The following is a 27,566-nucleotide window of genomic DNA, read 5'->3' on the forward strand; positions in this document are numbered from 1 at the left end:
CACAGATCATTTGATATTGAGGATTGAGACTTTATTGTTTTTCTGCATAATGATTGAATTGCTTTGGGTGGAGAAAGTGCCCCTGAAGCTTTAGAACTGCCAGTTGTAAGGGGAAGGGTTTGAACCTGAGCTTCAGTATTTGTAAGATTAACGTAAAGGCAAGGACAAAACAATTTTGGCTGTATAGTTAACTTTCAGAACAGCAGACTAATATTTGAGAAGAGAGTAAACTTGGAGAGATGCTTTTATGAAATCTTCAGAAATCTGGGAACTTAACCGTTGCTATTATAATAGTAGTACTATTAATGTACATATGTATAAAAAATAAAAATGACTGTAATAAAAGGAGGTTACATTTCTGGGGTATATTGTCATCTCCAGTGATCACAGACATGCTGATTGTTCACTGCAATATGCTAATCTCTTCTGTCATATTCCATATTTTGTGGCATTTTCTTGGAAGTTCTGAAACTTCCCGACTATTTTCGCTATTGATTATGGTCCTACAGATATAAAAACTTGGACTGTGGTGGGAATAATGTAATTAATTATGTGTACAAAGGACTAAGTTTCAACCTGCCTTATACCTATATGACAATCATCTCCTTTTAGCTGGGAGAAGCTGAGAAGGAAGCATCAGAGTCTGGCTCAGGAACAGTCTCTCAGATGGTAGCAAGAAGACCCATGAGAGATTTCATTGGACTGGGAGACTGTGATAAGACCACCCAGGATGCCATGCTGAACTTCAGCTACTATCTGACTGCTGGAGACATGGATGAGGCCTTCAAATCGATCAAGCTGATAAAAAGGTATCAGAACTACCTGTATGTATTTCTTCATGGATGCAGTTTATTTTTGTTAAAAGGTTGTATGAAATGTAGATCTTTCTAGATTCTCCTTTCCCCCCCTCTGATTTCATTCTTCCTTTCATTTTTAACCAGATGAAACATTTCTCACAGACATTTTAATGCATTCTCTCCTCATTCTTTGTCTATAGTACATTGTGGATTCTTTTTTACTAAAAGAGAAAGAGTTACTGATAACCTTCAACCTAATCCTGTGTCTGAATGGCAAAACTGTCATCACTAGAAAAAAATGAACATTCACAATTTTATTTATACATCTAAAATAATCACAGCAATACCGAGTGTTACAGATTTACCGACCACATAGCTGATTTTTAATTTCACATGTACATTATTATAATATGGATATTGCAATATTAGAGGAAATAATATAATGTCTCTTAAATACTCTAATATTTTATTTTAAAAACTGCTGCATTTAATCATAACATATTGTTTCTGGATATTTTTTTTTCCCCAGAAAATCAATGCAGGCAGATGAATACTAATCTTAGTTGGTTTTTACAAACCTACTGCTAGAAGAAACTCTTTGTCAGTTTTGTGGTATTTCCCCTGACAGTCTAGAGCAGTGCAGTTGTTCTAGAGCATCAGTCTCTGTGGAGTGTTGCTCATTTGGAACATGGTGCAAAGCAGCAGTCGGGGTTGAGTTTCTTATCACATCCAAACTGAGTGCAGAACAGAACTCAAGAGCCAGCTTGATGATTACATTTTAACAAAGTGTGGAAATAGTGATAAAGAAGCAAAGCAGTGTACTCAGCTGGGAGCAACACAACAGTCCGAAGGAATTTGTAACATTCACAGCTCATGGTCCCTCAAACCTATCACTAACTGTGCTCAGAGCAGCATTCTGAGTGCACTTATGCACCTGTCATTGCCTCAGGTTCCTGTGTCCCATGTATTCCTGCATAATAGTTTTTGATGTGTTGTTTTTCTTTCTGAAACTTTTACGCATATGACTTTCGTAAGGCCATGTGCTTCTCAGGGTAAGGCTTATAAATATTATACTTAATTCTAAAGGCATTATTTTTTCATTTCATTATCATAGTAAGTTATCAGGCAGGTTGTTTTTAAATCTCAGAATCCTGAAGTCCTGTATATTTGTCTTATTTTCCAATCTGGGTGCTTGAGTGATGGCTCTATTCTCCAATATTCCCTGTGTTATGTGGCTTTGGGCAGAGCTGGTGGCCTGCCATAGCATTCTAAAGTCGCAGCAAATGTTATAACTAGCTGGAGAGAAAATAAACCAATTTGGGCTGGAAAATTTCTTTCTTATAGCAGTTCCCAACAGTGTAATTTAATCATATATCTGATTATTAGGGAGTTCAGGTAGCCTCGGGGAGACATTTGCCCTCAATGTAACATTGGAACATTTTTTCAGCAGCATGTGTCACCTGTTCTAGCTGCGTACCCTTCTCATTTTTAATGTCTGTTTACCCATAGGGCAGTAGCAGACCTGTGTCTCAGGATACAAAAAAAAAAAAAAAAAAGTCTGAAAAAAAATGCACTTTAATTCTTCTGCAATCCCTTTCTTTACATAAGAACAGTTGGAGTTGCTTTTGGTTTTTACTCTCTGGTCTGTCCTGGGGCTGGGAGCAGATGTTGGAGCTAGTGAGAATGCATTCCTTGTAGAGAGGTAAATAGAAGCATTAGAAAGTAATGAAATTTAGACTTTTAAACCCATCACTTAATCTATAGTGATTGTACTGCTTTCTCAGATTGCCTGTGAACTACCAAGCTATTGTTACTGGTCTCCTATAGCTTTTTGTTTTATTTTTAGGGAGCAGGAGAAGTTGATGGAGACAGAGAAAAATGTGTTTGGTTCCCTCTTTCTTGTATTCTCATTGCATACATTTGGTATCTTTTCCAGCTGACCCTGCTACCATGCAGGCAACCCAAGAATCCTGTGCTGTACAGCAGAAGGAGAGGGCAATATAATATTATTTATATATATATATAAAATTGTGTTTTATACATATGTATATAGATGGAGCCCATCCGAATAATAATTGAGGGCCTCTGCCCACACAAGTGAACATTGTGATGTCTTTCAACCCTTAAATTATAGCATATCTTTATAGAAAATAACTGCAGTGCAGGTCTCCCTGGAGATCTTCACCCTTTCAAGTGTGCTCTTTCAGCATGGTGACTCAACGTAGTCATTTTCCAGGCCCTGGCGGAAGCGAGCGCTCAGGGTGCGGCTGATGACGATGACGCGGGGCGCCATGCAGTCCTCACGCCTGTGGAGGATGTTCCAGATTAGGATGGCAGCTGCCAGTGTGGCCAAAAGACAGGCTCCAATGTTCAGGTAGCAGGACCACGAGAGGTTGGTGTAGGGTCCGATGCGGTAGAACGTCACCAGTCCGATAACCAGAACAAAACCTGCAAACAGAATGGCAGTGTTACTTTTAATGAGTTCTTCTCTTGAAATTCCGTAGTGGCAAAATGCCATAGGCATCTCAGTGTTTACAGACTCACTGTTCATATGTCTGTAGAGCCTTCCCATCCCTATTATGATATGCTGGATATGTTTTTGAAGGCATATTTGGCCCTCATGATACATGCAAAGAGAGTGTCTTAAACAGAAGCTCAGAATTAAGTTTAGATCTGTTCACTCTGATTTAAATTTCTTACACCCACTAAGCTGTATTTGACGTTTGGTTTTTTCCCCCCATGCATCTGAATCACTTACACAGATGCCCTTTTTCTTATTCCCCTTGCCAAAAGAGAAGACAGCTGTATTGATGATGATAAAAAGAATTAAAAATATATTTTATTCACAGTATGTGCACTTATGCTGAAATTTTAAAATGTATATTAAGGCTGGCCACTATGTGCATCTGCAAAGATGATGACTAGCTAAATATCTTACAGAAATAGTAAAAAGCAATCTACAGAAACTTAAAATAAAAAAGGGAAGGTGAAATAAATGGAACTTTGTGATTCTATTTTTTCTTGCTGGAAAAAAGTGTTATGAGGCAGAAGTAATGTCATGCTTCCAGAAGCTACTGAAAGCAAGGTTTCTATTGTCCTCGTAACCTTAAGCACAGTACTGAGTTCCCTAAAAGGTAGGGAATATTAGAATAATGACACTGAACTCATCTGGCATTTCCATTCAGGTGTCACCACGTGATTTGTAAAAAAATTGAAAAAAAGAAGAAATTTTCTCGTTCTCTTTGCTAGTTACATTACTGATTAATAATAGTAATGTTATTTCAGAAGTGAGGTGGGGTGACTGTTCTAGTCGTGTAGGGGACCCATGTTAGATTAAGGGGCAATCTCTATCCTTTTCCCTTCCTTTTTTATGTTTCCAGCACCTGCCCATTCCCTGAAGAATGCATTGATAACCGCACGATTACTTTTCTGCCCTCTGTTTATTATATTATCAGAGAACCACACAATCCCAGTATGGTTTGGGTTGGAAGGAACCTTAAAGCTCTCTGCATTCCACCCCCTGCCATAGGCAGGGACACCTCCCACTGTCCCAGGTTGCTCCAAGCCACATCCAATCTGGCCTTGGGCACTTCCAGAGCTGGGGCTGCCACAGCTTCTCTGGGCACACTGTGCTGGAGCCTCCCCACCCACACCGGGAACAATTCCTTCCCAATCTCCCATCGATCCCTGCCCTCTGGCAGTGGGAAGCCATTCCCCCTTTTCCTGCCCCTCCAGGACTTTGTCCCCAGCCCCTCTGCAGCTCTCCTGGAGCCCCTTTAGGTCCTGGCAGGGGCTCTGAGCTCTTCCTGGAGCCTCCTCTTCTCCAGGTGAACACCCCCAGCTCTCCCAGCCTGGCTCCAGAGCACAGGGGCTCCAGCCTAGTCTCTCTTCCTGTACCTATTGTCAAACGAAACTACTTTTCTGCTTTTTAAAAGAAATTCATGGATGTAATTAGATTGCTTCAATCACAAAGAGGCAAATATGCCTCATTAACCAGAAAAAGATTTTCTCTTTCTTATCGTACACTTCCTTAACTACCACTATAACAAAGGAATGTCACTGCCGAAATAATCCCTTCGTAAAGGAAGACTGGAATAAATAAATACATATCAATGAACTGCCAGAACATATCTAGATACCATCTTCCTAAGTTCCTGAGCAGGGAGAAGTCAAGAGCAAGTCCCAGTTACTGCATGCTGTTTTCTGAGCTAGCCACAGTGCCTGTGCCTGCAAACACTGTCCCCATGGCTACAGGGCAATGGTGTGAGCCCTGGTCCTTGATTTTCCATGAAAGAGCACATCCTGAGTGTGCATTTGTATCGAGTCTTTTTCTTAAACAACTACTAGTAATGCAGGGAAGATGGAAAAGACACAACTACATACAGATAAAAAACACAGAACAGGGACATGACATACAAGTAGGAGGAAAAAAATGAATCATTACTTAAAGGTGTGACACTTGTACTTATTCTGTGAGTCAGTAAAATGGAGGCTGAATCCACCTCCTCATAATACAAACACTGAATGAATACTCCTTCAGGAGATGTCTGGCATCCTTGGCTCTCCTGAGGCTACCTAGAAGGTGCTTTGTAACAGTTGCTTGCTGCACCTTCTCCTCCTGAGGTGGCACTGTCCCACAGCTGGCATGTCCAGAGAGGGTTTTGAGTCAGGCATTTCTCTGTCTGAGGATAAATAAGGAGAAAATAGGTTCTTCTAGGAGGAGTAGCTCTTTACTGCTCTTTCCCCACTCTGATGTTCACAAAAGCCTAATATTTAGGTTTTAGGTTGTTGACACAATTGTAAGGACACAGTAACTCCTTGGTTTTGTCAGTAAATATGGTAGTTATTTCATGGTTCAGCTTCGTTATAAACAAGTTCCATTTGGAGAGAATGTGGCCGTGTGGAGCACACTGAGTTTGTAGAAATCACTGATCCATACATTAATGGTTTGCTGCCACAAATGAAATATTTTCCCTTCATTTCCAGTGTGAGTCTCCAAGTTCAGCTTGTCCTGAGGCAAATTGTAGAGAAGAGAGGGGGAGATTAGCTTCTGTTTTGTGAAAGACATCAGGTTTTTTAATCTTTCATCTGAGATGGCTTGGTTGCCCATCTGTGGAACCAGGATGATACAACTTCCTGTGTTTATTTTGTATTTCAGAGCATTGGGAGCAGAGCATGCTAGTTGTGATATGCTTATAAAGAATTTGGATGTCTGCATCTTCATTTAGGTCTTATAAGGGTTATATAAACCTGATACTGCTTTGCAGTCCACTGTTCAAAGGATGACAGCCATTTTCTTATGAAGGTAGGAAATCAAGAGGAAAGGAGATGCTTGCACCTCTTGCAGCTAAGTTGACCTGCTTCATCTCATTGTGGATTGAAATTGGCAGGAAAGAGGGTATTGATATAAATCAAGAGACCTGTCTTAGTCTGGCACACGAGCAGGCTTTTTGTAATTAGTTTGCTTTTTCAGTTTTCCTTTCAGAACTCATTTTCAATTAATGCACACTTACACAGGGAATCCATAAAGTGTTAAATATTTTTTTTTTAAGAGTGAAGAAAATTGTAAAACCTTAAGCAGGAGGAATTTTGAGCAGGAGCTGTTGGGACCAGTGGCCACTCACAGGTACCTCTAAGGGACAGTTATAAATATTATCACCAGTCTACTTCCCACTATCTTGCAGAATTTTTTTGAGGCGCTCTTGACAGAGGGACATGGGTTCAGGAATACCAGTTACACAGAGTAACCCTGATGCTGTGTTGTGTCTTGCAGCTTAATTCCCACTGTAGGAATATTTTCAATACTTAGAAGTTTTTCTAAATACCTAGCTTTTAATGAAATTACTTAGCTTTGTCTTTCTTGCGTTTGTATTACTTATGACCAATTACTGTCCTAAATGGCATAATGTCTCTATGTTCTATCTGATGGAGCAATTATCCACCAGGGAAAAGCACTAAGGCTTCCTTTCAGGATGCCAAGTAAAGCTATTTTTGCTAGAAGGACTTTTTTCTTCCCAAGCCCTTTGCTCAAACACTGCTCAGATGAGCACCCAGGCATGCAAGAGGCTTTATCTCCTTTCCCAGTGCTGTGCCAAGGGCTGAGTGGGGTAGAGGGACTGGGTTTGAGAGCTCTCTGAACTGATAGATTGCAGGAGCCAGTTGCCAGAGCTCTTGAGTGAAAGCATGCATTCTGTTTGGGATCCTTTGCTGCAGTTTAGACAGGAACTGACATTAAGAACAAACACATGACAGAGGCAGCAGAGGTGGAAGCACATTACCGTAGAGTTTATGCAATTAGTTTTACAGTTCTGCAAGAGTCAGAGAACTCCAGAATAGAAATGTCACTGAGAAAGTTATTTTCCAGCATTCTTATTTCATATTAGCATGACTTGATATGGGAATTATAAATGTAGGAACTCCATAGTGAAAGGTGAAGAAATCATAATGATCAAAAAAGACTGAGTTTGCATAGGATGGTGAGATGTAAATTTTGATGAATGCTACTTTTGTGAAGATGATGATGTGTGAAAATGCCAAAGTTTGCTTGGATAGATTTTGTCTGTAACAGCTTAATCAAACTTGGACTTCTTGAAGCAAAGTGTTCCAATGTGCTACATATGTTTTCCTTGCCCTTAGAGGAGTCTTGTAATCTAGCCAAGAATTGGGGTGGAACATTTAATCTGTTCTCTAAATGACTGAGCAAAAACATGCAGTTGACATATTTGTGCCATATAATAGTATTCCTATAAAAATTAACCTTCTTGTAAGAATAGTCTCCAGAGCTAACTGTGGTGACTTTTCTCTTTTTAGATAGATATTTGTAAAAATGACTAAATTCAGATTCAGTATTCCAGTAAAATACCTAGAGGAAGATATTTGGCTTCCCAGACTATTTCCCATAAACAACTCTACTAAAAATAACCAGAAAATGGCTCTCTTTGCTATCAGGATTCTTGATCTCATGGTGTACAATACAGGTTGACAAGGCCTGTAGAAGGGACATATTTCTTTAAATTTATTTATGAAAATATTGAACATTTTCATCTGATCTAGTTTCTTTTCTGTTTTGTAGTGATGATAAAACTTTGAAATGCATGGCTTAATTTCCCTGAATTCATTTAATTAAGTACATAAATCAATTTCAGATCATTTTATTATATATTGTCTCAAGACTGCACAGAGGCCTCAACTTCACTAAAAATCCTGATGAGATTACTTGAAATGCTTTTTTTTCCCATAGAACTGCTGTTTATCTCTGGTTGTTTCCCATCTGCAGCAAAACAAGCCGGGAGGGGGGTGGCTTTTCCGCTGGGGAAGGAAACAGATAACGAAGTCACTTAGAAGACTTTTGGTTGGAACACTATTGACTGTGGTAGTGGGGGTGGGTTGGGAGAATGTTACTTTTTGAACTTACATTTCAGACCTGTACGCTGGATTTCCTGTTTGACTGAGGCTGGCTGCAAGCCAAGTACAGAATTTTAGTATTTTAAAAGAACTCTAAGAGTCACTTTTTTATTTCTGTGGTAGTTTGTTGTTCTTTTTCAGACACCCACCATAATTCTCTTTCTTCCTTTCTATTAGTGTACTGATAGTGCATTTGAAGAAATCCACATTGTTTTTTCTAGTTTACCAGAAAGTCTATATCGGGATTTATAATCCTCCTCTTTACAGCTTGTCCTGGAGGATGGCTTTTGCTGTCAAGAAAAGGGAGAAGAAGGAAAATAGAGCAGCCATAGTGTTGAGAATACACCACCCACGCTTGTGCAGAAGTGCAAAGAGGGAAGGGAAATATTTCATCCTCTTCTGTGTACCCCACCAAGTTTCACAGGGAAGGATTTGGCTGTGATGAGTCACACGCCTGAATGAGCTGTTTGTAGGAGCTCAGCTGTATTTATCAGCATGAGATAGATTCACAAAGTGATTCCTATAGGGCGTATGCAAATTATTTCTTAATAAATACCTTTTCTTGTATCAGCCTGGCACAAAAGAAGTTGTTACAGTTGAAGGCAGATATGGCACCTCTGTTATAGTTGCGTGATCTTCATCGTAGCACCGGGTTGGATGATGCTTTGGTTTCTAATGCCACAGGGAATTAGTGTGACCATTAGATTCAAGTCATCTTCGAGATTTCAGTTGTGCATAGTTAAGTAAAATAATTTGTTTGGGGTTGGGTTTGTTTTGTTTTTGTTTGTTTGTTTGTTTGCTTTGTGTAGTTCTAATTTAAAATTTTCTTTCAAGGATTTTGATAACATGTAACATCTTAGAATTAAACATGTGAGTAGCGCAGCTTCTCGGGGAAAATAAGACCCTTTTGTTGCTCACTTTTCTGAATTACAGGGGCTTTCCACTTGTGTTCTTTAAGTTTGTCAGTCCTTGTCTTTAACCTGAGATGAGAGATTTAGTCAGTGTAAGGCAGTGAATCTTACCTTATGTTGGAAATCTTTAACCAGTTTAGACCTATTGACAGTGAATCACTTTTGTTGGTTATCTTTTGGAGATTTCCTTAGAAATTATGCCAGTCTTGGAATGGAATGTTGAAAAGCATTCCCAGTGAACTAGTCAGAATTCCTCTTGGGCAGCTGTCTAAATACGGAGAAATGTGCAGATACTCACACTTGATGTCGCCTGTTAGTATTGAGGCAGCTGGAGCCAATTAAAGCTCCGCTTTAATTGTAGTAGGCCTCATATCAGGCAGCACAGTGGGCTCCTATCTGGAATCAGAACTATGGAATGTTTTGGGTGGAAAGTAGTCTTTTAAAACCATCTCTTTCCAACCCTCTTGCCGTGGGCAGGGGCACCTTCCACTATCCCAGGTAGCTCCAAGCCCCACTCAGCCTGGCTTTGGACTCTTCCAGGGATCCTGGGACAGCCACAGCTTCTCTGGGCACCCTGTGCCAGGGCCTGCCCATCCTCACAGGAAGATTTTTTTCCCTAGCGTTTAATCTAAGTCTTCCCTTTTCCAGCTTAAATCCATTACCCTTGTCTTGTCGCTGTCTGTTCGTATAAAATGTCACTCTCTGTCTTTTGTTAAGTATCTTTTAAGTACTGAAAAGCCACAACAAATTTTCCCCAGAATCTTCTCTCCTCCAGGTTGAACACCCCGCAGCTCTCCCGGGCTGGCTCCATAGCAGAGGTGCTCCAACCCTTGGAGCATCTGTATGGCATCCTCTGGATCCACTCTAAAGGTCCTTGTCTGTCTTGTGCTGAGGAGCCCAGACCTGCCTGGTTTTACATGAGAAAAATACCCTGTGCAGAGAAAAGCAGTCATTGACAGGTGATCTTCCTGGACATTTCAGTGTCATCTGTCATCTTCTGCTTTTATTGTTCAAGTGCTCTGTTCATCTCTGGATACATCAGAGGGTAAGAGCTGCATAATTGTATCCAGCAAGGCAACTGGGTTAGAAATAATTTTAGGAGACACCTCCATGTATATAAAATGTGCATGTTCATAAGCAATAAAGTGAGTATTTGAGTTGAGATACTTTCCATCTCACACACTTTTCTCTGCATTACATGCTCCTTATGCTTGCATATGCAAATTACATTTATCTGTTAACAGACTTTTTACCATATTTCTGGTAAGAATATATGCCCTTGACATTGAGATGCTACAACTACCTGTCTGCTGCTTTTATCAGAGTTTAGCTTTAAAGAATATAGGCAGATCTTCTCCCTGATGCAGCTGCGCAGGATGAGGAGTGTTCACCACACTTCTTGTTAGCTACCATCCTTCCCAATTTGCTGGTTCAGCTGCTCCCGGGAACCATTTCCAACAAAATAAATGAGATAGACATGCAGATTTTAGGATCTTTGCAAATATGCTTCCTTTTGCAAATGTGTGAAAACAAAATCACTTTACTGTGACATTTGTGGTCCACATAAAGAATGAGGAAGTTTGGCACTGAGGGTGAAATAAAATTGACAGATAATGAAAACATTTAGCACAAATCAAGCAGTCAAATTCTCCATTTTTGCTATGATTTTTAGGTTACTTAGAGCATCTCATTTACTTGCTTCCTTTTCAGGAATTTTTAGGTTTACAGTTCCATAGACTTCATCTTAGGACAGATCTGGCTTGAGGATGTTATGAAGCAAAGAGGTGGAAGAAATTAGTACAGAACTCAGGATCACACTGCTATCAGGAATATCTTCAACCATGTTTTCTGATAGCTGGTGTGCTGTTCTTTTATACACTGAGATTTTCTGGATATCAGCTGATCTAAAGTGGTTGGAGAAGATGATTCAAAATTTGTCTGATTTAGTTTGAAGAGCAGAGAAATTAGAGTATGCATGAGCTCAGCATTCCTGTAATGCAGTAGGGGTCTGGAGTGAAAGACTTTCATCAGAAAAACATGTTGGGCAAAGCTGGAATGCAATGCTTGAAATTTAAGAAAGGTGAGACTAATTTACTTGGCTGTAAATGACAGACTCAGTAGGAACATGAAACATTTTGATCTTCAGGATGTTATGTATTAAAGTTATTTAATGCTGAAAGCGGACTGGCAAAATATTAATCATGATTCAGGTGTATTGCAGTCTTGGACATTCAGAAACCAGGATGAGATCTAATGTAAAGTATTTTCTATCCCAGATTTTCCCAGTTAGCTTCCTAGTATTTCTCTCTAAAGTCTGTGCTAATCATCACTGGACAAGATCAAGGTTTAGCTGGAGCCCCTCAAGGCCTGATCCTGTCTGGCAGGTTAATGTTTGTAGTAGTTCAATATCCTCTGAAGTGCTCTTCCTTCCCTGTGCTGTTAGTATGGATTTCCCTTTCCAACAGCTCTTCAGTCAGCTGTTATCCATCCTATATTCAGCACATAGAGTTTGTCCTTGGAAAAAAACAGAATCCCCAAAACCCTCTAGAGGGAAATTTCTGAGCATTGACACAAAATTCCATGTACAACACTAATTCCATTTTCACTAGGAGCCTTTTCCAAAGCAAACAGCTCCCTTTCCTGTTAATGGGGAGGTGTGAGGCTGGGAAGCTTTGGAGCTGTGTGAATCCCATTGCTGTCCCAAACAACATTGCTGTTTCCTCTCTTCTTTGCTTCCTCTTCACTTCCTGGAGCTTGATTTTCTGTCAGAGGTCCATCCTCTTTGAATGGCTATCAAATGCTTGTGCAGGTGGCAGGAGTGAGGAAGTGGTGGAGTCTGGAGCCACTGCAAGCTCCAGATCATTGATTTGAGCTTGTAATAGACATTGGAGATACTACTTAGCACACTTAGTTTTCTAAGCCAAAAAGGACTTTTGTTCAGGCCGTGGGAAAATATAATGAAATCCACATAGTTTCAGTTGAGTAAAAAGAAGAGAATTGTGGGTTGAGCCTTTCCCCATAATACAAGATTTCAGTCTACCAGTGACCACTGTGCTTCTCTTCAGCACTTGTTGGTATATTCTAGGATGAAAGGTAGAGATCAAGGAGAAGCTGGAATTAGAGGGAATATGATTCAAGATAATTTCTGAAATTACTGAAAGGATGAAGAATTGCAGAACAATTCTTCAGATCATTTGGATTTTGAAAAGGAAAAAACAGAAGGTTGGTGCTGGTTCTTTCATTTGAAAGTGTAATAAACAGAAATTACCCAGCTAGTACTTCGGAAATGTTTAATAAGATCTACGTTTGTTCATTCTTAAACATTACCTGCCCTTGTCAAAGAAATGATCTGTCTGACCTTAAATACCTTGGCTTTAACTCTTCAAATTAAGCAGGAGAGAACCTTGCAGGGGTTTCTCTTGGATTGTTTGCATGGGACAAATGCTTTTAAATATAAGTATCATGTTCACTGTTCTGATGTATTTGTTCCATATTGCTCCTTTTCTTTGAAAGTGACTGAGAGGTTGCTGTCTCAGAGTGGAGACTCAGAGGTTGAATATCACCCATGGCTCATAGGATGGGTGGTGGCCACTGTTTTCCCCTTCAGTATAGAACTCCCAGTCTCCGGGTGCAGCAGCAGCCCTTCAGCAGAGCAGAGGAAATGCTGGGCTTTCTCCCTGCACAGGGGTTTTGTCTGATATCAAAGACCCTTCTATAGTGTCTAAATGCTGTCACCTGAGGCCAGTCCAGGGAGTTTAGTGCGTGCAGAGCCCTGATGTCCCAAGGAATCAGCAGCTGATGTACCATTTTTCTGGAAAACTAATGAGGTCCCAAGAAGCCGTATTTTATATTGGGTTAATATAGATAAAATTACTTCTTCCCACTTTTTTCAAAAGTATGCATTCTAGAAGACTTCAGGTGACCTGGATATCAGGAAGAAACCCGTTTAAACATAAAGTTACGTTAAGATGATGAGATGTAAAGTGATTATCATGACTTCAGGGCAGAAAACCATCTGATGATGGTAAAGGAGAGTGTAGCATAACTGCAATGGGGGATGGGGAATGGGGCAGGAATAGTCACTGTGTTATTTCTGCAGATTCACACATCACATTGTCTGTCTTCATATTGTCACAGGCTGCCAGATCCTTCCCTTCACACCTTTTGAACATAGGCAGGCAGATGGACATAGGCTCCTTGATCCAAAAGCTTCTTGAGCCATTCTCATTAGTGTTTTGTTAATCATTCTGACTGTGGCTTTTCTCCCATGTTCCCTCCCAGCACTGGGGATTTCAAGGTTCAGCTTGCATAACAGGTAATAGCAGGCATTTCCTCCTCCTGCATCGGGATATCCTGGCGCCCTTCAGTCTCTCTCTGACTGTGTTTAAAACAGACTCCAGCACAGGAAAAAGAAAACAAAACAAAACAAAAAAAACCCCACACCAAACCAAAAAAAAAAAAAAAAAAAAAAAAAACACCAAAAAAACCACCAACCAAAAAACCCACAAAAACCCAAACCCAAAAAAAAACCAACCCACACAAAACCCCCCCACCTAGTCTAAAATTAGCAGACATGGTAGAAGAAAGGCCCATGGCTGTCCCCAGCTGCTTGTCAATGCTGTTTGTCAATGAAACAACACATCCAAACAGGGCCAGAATGCATTTCCACTCTGGAAAAACAGGTTGAGTTTGGAGAGGATGGGAGAGTACAGCAGGCATCACGCTGATAGTTAAGAACTATCCAGAAAGTATCCACAGTAACTCAGACATGAGGGGGCTGTAGGGAGGGCTTTTGTGGCAAGGCTGCGTATCTGTCTTTTGGAAGCACTGTCAGATGCTTGAGGCTCTTGCTGCACCTGCAAGATGTATCAGGTGCTTTGATGGTTGCAGAACCTCTGCAGTCTCCTCCTCTCATCTGGATTTCAGGTTCCTCATCCTTAGTGGACCTAAAAAACCTTGGCCATTTTATTGCTGTGAGACTGTGAGACCATACTTAAATGATCTAGGCCAGATTCTGATCTTGCATTGGTATAAACCTGAGGACTCGGTAGTTTTATGCCATCCTTAATATTCTGAGTTGTTAAGTCGAAATTAAAACTTAAAATAAAATGCTGTTGCTTTATTATAACCTGTTCTTTAGATTAATAATATAATATATGTGTGTATATATATATATAAATGCATTTTTAATCTGATCTTGTAAGTAGCTTGAATGTTACTCCATTAATTATGTTTTCCTGCATGGATATTGTGTAGGATTGGACTCTTTACTGTAATGAATACTGAAGTTACTTACTTTAGGTAGTAATGAAAGGTTTTATTGCAGAATGTTTACACTTTGTTGCCACTGCTGTCAAAATGGAATTATGATAAACCCATTTCCTCTTTTCCTCATGCAGCTCTGTATACAGTGCATGAGAATTGCTGTGGGAATTTTATTTATAGCAGTCAGTGGTGTGAATTGACTTCATCTTTCTTTACTGGATTGCAGATGTATCTGTTTGTCAAAATCCAGCTGGTGGTCATTGAGTAAAATTCAGTTAGCTAAAATAAAATAATCATGTTTCAAGAAGGCTTCAAAAATTTGCCCAGCACATCTCTGCTTTTTCACAGTTCCTTTAGTGTATTCTGCCCTGCTAAATTGTGGATCACGATGTATCCAGTTGGTTTCTCTTATGTTTGCCTTCCTGGTTTCATAGGAAATAATAAAGGCTTGGGGTTTTTTTTTGGTTGGCAGAAGCCTCATTGTGATATATCCCAGATAAAAGCTTCTATTCATGTACTGCAGAATCTCATGGGGAGAGCTTCCCAGAGGCAGTGACCTTGCTTTCAGATATAAGCCTTTTTGCTATTTCTTGTCACTTGAAAGATTTATAAAGTCAGAAACACTTTTCCACCTCTGTTTAATAGAGGCTGAGCACTTTTACATCAGTAGAAAGAAGCGGACTTACTGGCAAGTTGGAACACAGCAGCCATGGCCTCCTCCCACCACTGGGTATCCTGGGAGATGATGGGGAGCTCCATCAGCCCCAGGACAAAGAGGAGCTGGCCAACAGTCAGAGCCACTGTGGCGATGAGGTTGCAGGCACGCATCATGTCGAACTGCACTACGGAAACAGAGGCAGCGCAAAGTTACAATAATGGAACATCGTGAAAAAGAAAATCCTGACTGAGCAGGAATATCAAGTTTGTCAGTCCACAGAAAATAATGCTCAGACAGCAGTCCTTTCTCCCAGCAGTCCCTTGTTCTAACTGCCTTCCCTGCAGTCTGATTAAGAAAGGATTTTTTTCAGGATATGTATTGATTCTTTCCTTTAGTTGCACAGCAGCCCATAAATATTGCTTCAGTGCATGAAACAAGCAATTAATTTCCCAGACTGGCCTACTGGAGATGCTGGAATTCTCTTCACTGAAGATTTTACCTGCAATCCATAGCCAGAAATGTTTGAGGCAGGATCGATGTTTGCTTTCTATTTGTGTGGCACAGAGTAAAATGGAACCATAAATAGTTTTTCAAGGCCCTACAATAATATTCATCGCAAAGACAAACCAATAACACCCTGAATTTCTTTTTCCCCCAGTCCATCTGTATTGTCCTAAAAAACATTCTGTGGATGTTAATGTTCAGGTCTTGCTGGTTTACAGAAGCTTTGTACAGAAAATTCTTAAATTTTTCTTCTTTTGGGGATAGACTGCAAAGACTTATTTTGCCATCTGTGTAGTAAAGGAGATGGTTGTAATGAAGATGTCAAGGCTTGGCAATTCTGAATGAGTTTGCATGTACAGGTAAAAAGCTACGTTTTTAAAAATAGTGTGTGTGAATGTGTGTGTGTGTGTATAAATATATATATGTAAGTTCATATATATATAACAGTGTAGTTGTGGGAGTATGTTGTGGGGGTCTACTATTGACCACCTGGCCAGGACAATGATACTGATGAATTATAGTACAAGGAATTAAGGGATGTCTCTAGATAGCTCCCCTGGACCTTAAGGGTGATTTTAAGTTTCCAGACATCAACTGAAAATATACAACAGACCCAAACAGATCCAGGAAATTTCTGAAGCATGTTGAAGGTAACTTCTGGTGCAGGGACTGAAGGGCGCTAGAAAAGGTGCCCTCTGACATGTGTGATTTGTAAAGAGAGACTTGTGGGCAAAGTGGTGACCTCTTAATAGTGAAGGAGCCAGCAATTCTAAAGCATAGGGAATCATGCAAGCAGGGAAGAAGGAGGGCCTGGCTGAGCAGGGATCTTCTTGAACTGAAAAGGAAAGTGCACGGGCTTGGAACACCATGACAGGGAGGATGACAAACTCAAAAACTACATTGAATGGTGGCAGGATGCCCAGGTAACCAGGATGATGAAAGGCCTCAAGGGTAAGACACACAAGTTGTGGCTGAGATCACTTGGCCAGTTCAGCCAGAGGAAGAGAAGGCTGAAGTGTGGGTGACCTGTCACATTCTGCACCTTCCTCACAGTGGGGAGGTGCTGATCTCTGCTGTCTGATGCCAAGACCTGAGGGAATGGCTGGAGCTCTGTCAGGGGAGGGTTATGTTCATTACTAGGAAAAGGTTCTTCCCCCAGAGGGTGGTTGGGCACTGGAGTAAGCTCCCCAGGGCAGTGGTCGTGGCACCAAGGCTGCCAGAGTTGTGGTTTGTTTATGATGCTCTTAGTGATATGTTTTTGTTTAAGGTAGTCCTGCAAGGAACAAGGAGCTGAACACAATGGATGATCCTTGTGGGTCCCTTCCAACCCGAGATAATCTATTAAAGAGCAAATGCAGCAATGATTACAGACATGAACATCTGCAGTCTTGGCTAGAAACCTGATTAAAATGTGTCTCCCAGCTGGCTACTGAATGGCATTAACTGCAGAGTTGGGTACTTTTAGTCAGACTTTTTTCCTGCTTTTCCTGTTAACCTGATGGATGTCCTGTTTTTATCCTTTTCCTTCTTCTCTAGAAAAAGGTGGGAGTTAAAAATATCATTGTTTCACATCGCATGCTAATGTGTCACTGCTATTCTGAAACAGAACTAGCACCATGTGTAAGTTGATATATACTAGAGAAAGACAGACTCTGGAGCAGATTTTTTAGGAGTGTTCTAACAGGCTTTAAGTTTGGTCATGCACTGACTGCCATACTTTGGTTCCTGATCTTGCAGGGAGACTGCTAGGAAGTGCAGAAAACAAAACTTGATATAAACAAGAGTAAATTTAATTGTTAATCATGAAGTCTGACCTACTTTTGTGTTTACCCTTTATTTTCCCCTCACAGACTGTCTTAACCCACCTGTGTTCTAAGTATCAACTCATGATTTAATTAAAATTTAATAAAATATAGTATTGTATGTGAAGAGTTAGTTAAGAACGATAGTCCATTAAACATTTTCCACTGAATAAAATGTTAAGAAGGTAGCATACTATGTATTTTTGGCTTCTCCTAGTGAGTTAATTTCTGACCAGTTACTCAAAAAAAATTGTTCAAAGATTTTGTGTTTAACTTCCAAAGTTGCCTTTTTAGCACTGGCAGCATTTCCATCTCTTGCCATGTTGGATGCTCACAGGTCGTGAAGCACATTGGATAATAGAATCACAGTTGGATGTCTGAGCTTTGTAAACACCAGTAAACTTTCAACATTCAGAGTGTTCTGTTTTTCCACTCAGATGGACTTCTGTAATACTTTGAGTACCAGTGCTTGCTGAAGAGATAGTAATGACTTTCAAAGAAGAAATGCCTGAAGTAACAGCAGGCATATAGCATGCATGAGCTCAAAAAAACCCAACCCAACCAAACCAAACCAAAACAAAAAGCCTCTATATATAAATAATCTTTAAAACTCGGAAGTTTATGCCAGAAATACATATTGGCCCCTGACATGGAAATTAACACCCAATTTTTGCTTTTGCCGCTATTAGTAACTTTTTTAAACTTTATTACAGACTTTAAGCTTTGCTACAGATTGTGTTATATCATGCATACTAAAAATAATAAGTTTCTGACTGTGACTCAGTTGAACTTCAGGCAGATTTGTAACAATTTAATCTTTACAAAATGGTACTTTGATTGTTGCCCTCTACTGCAGCTGGAAGTGCATTGAATGGGTAACACGATCTTTGCTGCTGTTTGTAAGAACTCCACACTTAGGGATGTTTATTGGCCTAATACACTGCACTGTTCAGAAAGGTGTGGAAATGCAATGGGTATTTTGCATAGCTGCTCCTGTTAACCAGAAAGAAGGTTGCATATGGTCCATGGAGCTGCAGCAGGCTGATGATTGGTAAAATAAGAAGGAAGTAGCTGGTATGATTTCATTATATGTGAAGACAATTATTTTTATGGAATAAAGTATTACAACTTGAGTACCTTCCCATCTCTCATATGAGAGATGTTGGTTTATTCTAACAGGTTTAATGTATGATCTATCATCTTTTGATTTTGTTCTAGAATTGTAATGATTCCTCTTGGGGAAAAAAGCAAACTTAGAATCACAGACTTGTTCAGCGTGAAAATGAGCCCTAAGCTCAAGTCAAACTGAAAATGAGCCCTAAGATCATTAAGTCAAGCTGTTCCCTCGCACCGCCAAGGCCCCCACTAACCATGTTCCCAGGTGCCACATCCACACGTGTTAAATCCCTCCAGAGATTGAAGTCCCTTCAGAGGACTCCACCCCTACCCTGGGCAGCCCATCAATAATGGATAACTCTCATAATAATGCATAAAGCCCATTCTTCTTGCAGTAGAGCTCGTTAATTGTATTCAGCCTGAAAGTGTGAGGTAACTGTGCTTCCTTACTCACAGCCATTGTGACTTTGCATGCTGTCAGCTCAGCACGTTATAATTTTATTTTGTACATACACAACCCTCCACTGAGCTTCTGCACCAGCATCTCTGGCCTCTTTTTAGTGACAACAACCAATGGACAGTATGGATCAAGAAAGGGAATTGCGTGTGCAATGTCAAAGTATTTCTTCAGAGCTCAGCCCAAAGCCAGTGAAGAGGGAAATCTTGTTGAAGAAGGCCAGGACACAAAGCTCTTCTCCTGCTTGAATGGCTGCTCAGTCCAGGAATAAATATTTCTAATCTCTTATAAAACTGGTTGCAATATAGTTTTTGTCAAAGCTGTGAAATGTAGTATTTACGTTTGTGCTCTTTTACTCTATTTTAAATTATATGTACAGCAAAAATGCCTCAATAGCCAGCTTCGGTCTATTCTGATGAGTTTTCTATAGATTTGATAATTAGTATAAATTTAGGATCAGCTGTTCAACCATTTCAGCTTCGTTTATAGTAGCCATGATTCCAGTGTCACTTTTTGTGGCCACTGCAGACTTCATCAACTTTTGCATTTTGTTTGTTAATGACAATTAGTAAAACCAGATGGTCACAGTGGGTTTAGTGTCTGCACGGTTACTGGTGGCATTTGTGTTAGCCCCTCACTTCCAGAATCTATTGCTTAAGACTGTCATGGCATAGGTATTTTGTATTTTGGCTATCCTACTTTGTTTTGACCTCATTATTGTTAATGTCATTCGTCTCTTGAAATTTAACTGTGATGGAATTCCCTGTGGCCGGAGGTGGATGTTGTCTGTAGCTTGAGGTCAGTACTTGCAGCAGAACAGACCGAGACACTGCAGAAGGTGTTCATTCCTTTGTGTGCATGTGACAGGTGAAAGAGGGAGGACAAGCCCTCCATCCATACCTTTATTCAGCTCCCTTAAGATGCAGTTTGGCTGTTGAAAGCTGGAAAGGGTTGGCTCCAAAACCTCTACTCTAAGTATCTGCTGTTCATCAGCATACAGTGCTAGTCTCTGCTTTTTTCCTTCTGGAAGCCCATTGTGGACCCCCTTTTCTCAGAGAAGCAGTTAATTCCTGGACAGGGCATCCATCTGGGACTCTTGTTACAGACTGAGGTACTGGCTTAATGAATTCTGCTTTGTTTGAAACAGGGATCAATCAAGAGTCAAACCCAAATTCTACGGATGAGACCAAGTCAGTTTCTTTGTTTTGCTCACTTCCTAAATCATCTGTATCCATCTGGATTGTTAATTGGATTTTCTTATTTACAAGTAGCAATTTTGTTGTTTTGATCCATGATAGCTCCAGAACTGTTGGTGTTATGTTCCAGGATGGCCCCAGGACTGTTTGCAGAAGTAGGCTAGTCATACTGGAGAGTAATTTGTAGTGTTTTGGGATAATGAGGAAGGACAATCTCCCTGGAAAATCACATTGTGTTTATTGCTTAAAATGTGAGCATTTTTTTTCCTTTTCTGTCCGCATAGAGGGGGGAAAAAAACAGTTAAATGGGAATTCAGGTTTTTTAATGATTAAGCAAAATGGCTCAAGATATTTTCATAGCAATCTAAAACTCCCCCTGAGAAAGATGCCTCTCGATAAACAAAAATTTTAGTGCAAACTTTAATCCAGCTTCTGTGAGTAAGTTATTAAGTATCCAGCCCTGGGAAGAATGTAGTGACCACGGGTTTATTCAGTGCATGGGACACTGCTGACTCCCAGCATCTCTGTCTTCACAATCTTCTGCTGACATCTGAGCTGTACGAGCTGACTGGGAGTGTGCTGTTATCCCTGTCCACTGTGGCACACTAAGTCTGGTGCATCCCAAAAATGGTATTTAAATTCATAATTAGCTCTTAAACTCTTAATATTGTAGGATGGGTTATGCTTAGGTGAAGGATGGTGCCACCTTAGCTCGCTGTGAAGCTGATTGCATCTATTATTACATCCATTCTTTACATCTCCTGAGGTATGTTGCTTCTTGGTTTTGTAATGAAAGGAATTTAAAACAAAATATTCTGTTGATGCTGTTTTTTATGGTTCTTGGGTTTATTTATTAATCATTCAGTGAATTATTGAGGACACCTTCTGACGTGCACCTAATTGTCCTTTTAAGTGCTTCATGTCCATACGTGACTTTATTCTGGAAAGGACAATAAATGGTTTGTTTCTGAAAAGAGTTTTCTAATTGATTATAGATGAAACTGGTAATGCTCCTTACACTTAAGTTGCTTCACTTACTTTTGTTAGAACTCATTTGCAATTTCTTTTAACTGTGCTAGACTTCATCTTCTTGTGCTGAATGTCTGCAGGCTGAGATCATAATCCTCTGATAAAAATCTAACTAGATAAGTAATTAGGTTTTCTCTAATATAATCAGACATTGTAACTGAACATGCCATTTTCCTCTAGAACCTGATGTTTTGCTGATATTTTTCAGCCTTTTGTAGTAATTTTTAAAAGCCACATTATAGGGACTTCAGAAATGTAAACCAAGTACCAAAATTAGGAAAAGCCAGAATAATATGCTTGAACCTAAATGGATGAAAGGCAAGAGCCAGAAGAAGTAAGGCATCTGTCTTGTTGACTCTTACTTATGGTCCTGCTGTTCATAAACCTGAGTTCCAACCTGGGGAGCTGGGTTCAGTATTAATAAATAATTTTAAAATAAACCCTTCCTTAGAAATTAAAAAAAAAAAAAAAATCACTTCAGTCAAACTTTTGGCAATGAATCGTGTTTCCTTTGTTTTGGATGTCAGCATTGTCAGCAAAGGTGAGATGTGCTGAGAGGTCTCTGCAGCTGCCATAGAAATCAGCTGAAGCTGTGCCTTTGGATACCAAGCACACTATGAGAGTGTAAAGTACAAGTGTGCTTCATTTTACAACATGGGCATAGGAGGTCAGCAGTTACTGTTTAAACACTTCTGAGATCATAGGCAAAATAAATAGAATCATTGTAATTATCAGCATCATGCTATGCCTCAAACCTGTGCTCTGTTTATAAAGTCTTTTCATTTCTTCTGTCAGTTTAAACTTCTGGTATTAAATTGCTAGCCTCTTTGAGTATGAATTAGTAAATATATAGAAACACTTTAAAGTACTTGTGAAACAAACTAAGCCAAGTGCTGGCAGTATCTCAGTGCACCTTTCCGTGACTGTGTCGCTGAGACCATCAGAAGCTTTAAAGAGGTGCTTATGTGACGCAAATGTATTTTGATGGTCTGAATAGTCACTATTTTTTTTAAAGTGAAACAGATCTGAATTTCTTTTTTGGCTCGTACCCATTCCACATGATTATGTTGTTTGCAGGTCCTACTGACTTTGTCTTGAAAAGGGAAGTCTCTTCTGGTCCTTTTAAAAAATATTTGTAAGTAGCCATAGAGCTTGCAGCAACAAGTCTCTTCAGTACATTCTGTTGCTGGATGAATATCTTAAAAATTATGAATGCATGGATATCTCAAAAATTATTTTGCTTTTTTCACCTCCTGGGAGGCTTTCTTAAGTATACAATTTATGCTTGCTTTTTTTTTTTTTTTTTTTTTTTTTTTTTTTTTTTTTTTTTCCTTAAAAATAGTAATTCAAGGAAGAGGAAGGGAGGAGGGAAAACCCCAATCTGTTTTGGCACAATTACAGTAATGTTCTGATTTGACAAACTAGTGGAATCTTACAACCCTTTGCATATTTTGGAACTTAACCATTTAGCTCATTTAAGTGTGAAACTTCACATTTGAATACTTATTTTGAAAGGCAGATAGATCTTGTTGGGGAGAGGAGATGTAGTTGGTGGGTGTTTTTTATAACAGCTTTAGTCGTTACTTTTGGAGTGAAGACATGGCTCCATTAACTATTTTCAACGTAAGCAAGTCCTTATGGTTAAGTGAATGGGCCCTTGCAAACTCAAAATTGAGATCCTTCAATACAGTGATTCATTTTAATAGACACAGCTACTTCTGATGAGGTATGAGTTGTCTAGATATCATGATTTGCCTCTTTATAAAACTCAGCAGGGTATTCTGTATTGGTGGCTTGGATAAATGCATTAATCTGAAATTTTCAAAAGCTCCAGCACCATTTTCACTCATAATGCTTTAATTGATTTCAAAGTTTTGATGGCAAGAGTAACCAAGCTCTGATTGCTCTGACAATATTTCTGTGCAATACTTGTGTATGTACTGCATTGAAACATGTATTAGGTTCATTTTCCTCTCCCAAATCCTAAGGAGTTTTGCACTTTTCCAAAATGAGTACATGGAATTGCACCCCAACATTAAAATGACCATTCACTCTAAGTTGAAAAGCCATGTCTCTCATAATTCATATCTACTGGCCTCTGTCATTAAATTAGTAGTGTCACTTATTTAAATGTTGCTCATATTTCAGATATTAGGATGGGAAATCACAAACCCTGAGCTGCCAGCTGCCCGTGCTGCCTTTTCTCTTTGGAACAGCCTGAGCAGTCTATCAGGCAATATATATCATGTGTATAATAAGGTTTGGGGCTTTTTTTAATCTGATGGTAGTTACTGTGTTTTCCAGATGCACTTGGCCTCCTTTCTGGGTCTCCCTATATGGAAATATATATATATATGTAGACAAGTAATACATCTACAGCACATTCAGCTGCTTGACTCAGCCTGGCTTCTAGCCAGCCAAATTTCAGAGAAATTGGAAATTTTGGAGACATTGGAACTTTGCGTAAATGCAGTGGACATGGGCATTAAGGTGAATGGCTGCCTCGGTAGCAAATGTCAGCTCCTGTTCCCACCCTGAGCAGCATCCTGCCTCAGCCACCAAATGTCCCTGTGTCCATGTGTGTGCAACAATCATCCATCCAGGCTGGACAGGTGTTTACCTGGGGTCTCTGTGGCAGTCATGTAGCTGCTCCTGATGCTGTGCCTCTCCCTGGCATAAATTACATTCCTTGTTAGAACTGCAGTTCCCACAAGCAGTCCAGCTCTGAGCATCAGAAGTTGAAACATGCATCCTGCTGTTGCAATTTTCCTTGTGTCTCCTGCAGCCCTGAAGAATCCAGTGAGGTTTTGTATCTTTTAAACCCCTCCCTATTCCTGCCTTTCCACATTGTTCCTAATGTTCTTTAGACAAAGAGGGACAAACTGTGACCTCGGCTGATGAATAAATCATCTCCCTGTGCCCATCCAGAGATAGCCTCAGAGCATGGCAGGACTTAAGGACATATTTGTACCCTGCAGTGTGCTTAAAAATATCTAAGTTAACTCCTAGTAATCTGGTGTGTTTGTGCAGCGTTCCTGGCATGGTACTGGGCCAAGACCTAAGTGGCTTTGAGAAGGGTTGGCTCTGGAAGGCATCACTGGTGGTGTAGCTGCATGTTCTCGCCACTCAAGGTAGCTCACGTGTCCCTTTGCGGGGCCAGTTGCTGGGTGTGCTGCCCTTGCTCACATGTGACATGGGCACAAAGCTCAGTGCTGACTACTCATGACATGCTGTCTTACCCCAGCTCTTACTGAGGCTGTGAGGCTGCTGCCTCTGGGCTTTTTCTGAACCATTAAGAGATGCAGGCAAGAGCATAATATTCCGTAATGTTTCAACAGCTCTGAAACTGCAGCTCCATAATCTTTGTCAAATGTCTTTGCCTACACTCAGGTGACAGGAGAGTTAGACTACCTGGCCAGGTTTCCTTAAAGTGTTTGAAGAGGGGGTAGACAATCTGAATTCTCAGTTAAGCATTTATGCTTGTATCATTCCATGGTTTGTCCAAGTTATAAAAGCTTGGATTGATGTCATCACAGCTGGGCTGATTCTTAACATAGGGGAAAGTTTCAGATCTGAGAGTTTATTACCATTAAAAAAGGAGCCATCTCACTCCTCCTTTACACCCTTCTCACTTAGTGTTAGCAGCAGCACTTTTTGGACTCTGATGCCACTGCTTAATCCAGTGGAAAAATATCCACCAAAAACTCCATCCCACCTCATGTCCAAAACTTCCACCCTAACCTGGGGATTCTTCTGCTGTTAGTCATCTGAACCATCACAGAAGCTTTTCAGCATCATAGGGGGTTGAAAGAGAGGTGCAGGGCTGCACAGCAAAAGGGTGAGAAAGAGAAAGGTAGATAAAGACAAGTGAAAGGCCGTGGTATCTCCACTTCCAGGAGCAGTGAGGTTTGAAGGACAGAGTTGAAGTGCTTTCCCATGGAATCAGTTGCCCGTGCTTCTGATGCTGTGCCTTGTAGAAGTAGTTCACATTGCAACGCATCATTTCACTGTATTTTTAATATAATTTACTCTTGTCCCTGGATTTTTTGGGGGTTTTTTGGACACTTTTAGGAAGAAATTCCTCTGTGTGAGGTTGGTGAGACCCTGGCACAGGGTGCCCAGAGAAACTGTGGCAGCCCTATCCCTGGCAGTGTCCAAGACCAGGCTGGATGGAGCTTGGAGCAGCCTGGGATAGTGTAAGGTGTCTCACCCATGGCAGGGATTGGGCTGTGATGGGCTTGAAGCCATACCATGATTCTGGGATTTCAAGGAAACAGCAGGCAGAGGAAGGTAGTGAAAAGCAAGTTCTAAGAACATACTTCTCTCTGCCAGGGAGGAAGCCAGCTTATGGTAGTGCCTATAGCTGGCTGTTACATACTGCCAGTACAGGAGTCCTTAGTACATGGACAAGCCAATTCCCAAAGAGTTTACAGTTTTTCTGTTGAAATGAGAGATAAATAGCTTGCCTATGAAATATGTATGTTTACGTGTATAAATACATTGTTTTATATGAGCCAGATTGTGGCCTCTTTTGCATTGCCATTGGCAGAACAGCTTTTCTATATTGTTCTGCAAACAGTGTCCAAAACACTTTGTGGTAGCTCGGTATTGAGGAAGGCATTTTTTTCTTTTATAAAGTTATTTTTAGATGTATGTATGCATATGCATACAGACACACACCCCTGCATGTCTGTGATTTATACACAACTGAGAGATGAGGATTGCCACAGGTATTACTAAAATAATGCGGGATTTCTTATTAGAGAAATTCTTTAGGATGACAAATCCATGGATGCAAAATAAAGTTCATACTGACCATGTGTACATCCATGGAAACAAAATTGTCTTAAAAATAAATGCCACAGTTGTTTCCTATTGAGTTTGTCATGACACAACAGCAGAGGGAGGATTTTCCTTTAAATGCTTTATCAAGATTCAGAATTGGCCTTTTCCTGCTATTTGCTTCCACATTAAATAGGGAATGGATGCTTTATTCCTATACAGATCAAGTCCCTGGCCTTGAAAAGCCTCCTTTAAATTAGAATTTTTAACAGTGATTGTCAGATAATTCTTCTGAGGACTTGATAATGCTATAATTATTCCTTGGAAATTTTCTGTCACATTATCCTTCTATTTGACATCAGAAACTGCTGCCCAGACAGTTCTGCCATGAAACTAATACCTCTCATCTTTAGGTACCACACACCTGCTAGCCTGCACACAGCAAGAAGTGCAAGCTTGTTTGTTAAAAATACTGTAGGAGCCAAATTCTCTGTGCAGAAGCTTGTTCCAGTGTTCAGAACATAACATGTACTTCTACTATTTGTGAATGGTGCACATGTTCTTCAAGTTAGAATATGGCTTATCAGTATTAACTGGGGAAGTGATTCCAGAGATGAAGCTGCAAAAACACATCAAGGAACTTCTCCCACAGCCTAATCCTTTTTATAACCATTTATTATAGAAGTTCTCTCAGTTAAAAAAGTATTCAAAGGGTAAGGACTTTAAAACATTTGAGAAATTTTCTGTTTGTGATTTATGCAGGCTTAGTATTAGCAAATGTGCAAAAAAATGTTTCTGCATAATTTTGTTGGAAGATATGATCTGGAATGGGTCCACATTAAAGCATTTTTAAAAGAAATGCCTCTGATATTTCTTTGATTTCTCTCCAGAGGGATCTGAGAAACTCTTAAGGGCCAATTCCTCTTTCTCCATATTTCAAACCATGAAAAAAATTTGGTTTGAAATCATGTGTGTTACAGATGCTGTCAACTCAGACGTGCCAGAGCTGTATGAGCCTCCTTGAAATCTTGGGAGATTCTATGGTCTCTTGAGGCATGGACTTTATAGCCATTTGTTCTGTTAAATTTCATGCCTTGAAGGATGCAGCAGAAGCACTGATTTTCCTTTGAATGGCTGCTCACAGCCTGGCTGCTGGGAGTGGAGGGGGTTTAGAGGAGAAACCTCTTGGCACCAGGGTAGTTGTTGTCCCAGCCACAGTGACTGCAAATATTTTGGACAGTCTTTAAGATCCCTTCCAACCCAAGCCTTTCTGTGATCCTGTTACAGCACAATTCTGATCTGGAAGACCGGGGTTGCACCATTAATGCTATGAATGTGATATGTAAGGTTTATTATTTATTAATCAGTTCTGTAATTCTCATGTTATCCAATAATTTTCCCTAGCTCGGTGTAAGCTATTTGCATGCTTCAGATCCCACGATCTGTGAAAGTGCAAAACAAAAAACACACCATGGGTAATGATTTTTGTAGTCACTAAGTTGTATATTAATTGTATTTTTTCACCAAGAAGAGTAGTTACACATTTTAAGGCCTTTCTCAATTTTACCTGGTTTTATCACAACTATTTCTGGCATTTCCAACAAAAGCAAACAGAAGCAAAAAATAACTCAACATGTCATTCATT

At 40.1% G+C, this 27,566-nt stretch overlaps 2 protein-coding genes across 6 annotated transcripts in view; one reads left to right on the forward strand and one right to left on the reverse strand.

Moving 5' to 3' along the window:
- Window positions 1-27,566, forward strand: part of IFT140 (intraflagellar transport 140) — a 97,592-nt gene that overhangs the window by 52,697 nt on the left and 17,329 nt on the right. For all 5 annotated transcript variants that reach the window (XM_040079186.1, XM_040079184.1, XM_040079187.2 and 2 more), the window contains one exon: window positions 613-809. In XM_040079186.1, the coding sequence (XP_039935120.1) occupies window positions 613-809 (197 nt within the window). The remainder of the gene's footprint in view (window positions 1-612; window positions 810-27,566) is intronic.
- TMEM204 (transmembrane protein 204) overlaps window positions 841-27,566 on the reverse strand; it is a 28,574-nt gene continuing 1,848 nt past the window's right edge. Inside the window, exons 3-4 of the mRNA XM_040079195.2 lie at window positions 15,064-15,219; window positions 841-3,245 (exon numbers count right to left, since the gene is read on the reverse strand). Of these exons, the coding sequence (XP_039935129.1) occupies window positions 3,001-3,245; window positions 15,064-15,219 (401 nt within the window). The 3' untranslated portion in view covers window positions 841-3,000. The remainder of the gene's footprint in view (window positions 3,246-15,063; window positions 15,220-27,566) is intronic.

This window comes from Hirundo rustica, chromosome 15 (genome assembly GCF_015227805.2).
Source record: "Hirundo rustica isolate bHirRus1 chromosome 15, bHirRus1.pri.v3, whole genome shotgun sequence".
Classification (NCBI taxonomy): domain Eukaryota; kingdom Metazoa; phylum Chordata; class Aves; order Passeriformes; family Hirundinidae; genus Hirundo; species Hirundo rustica.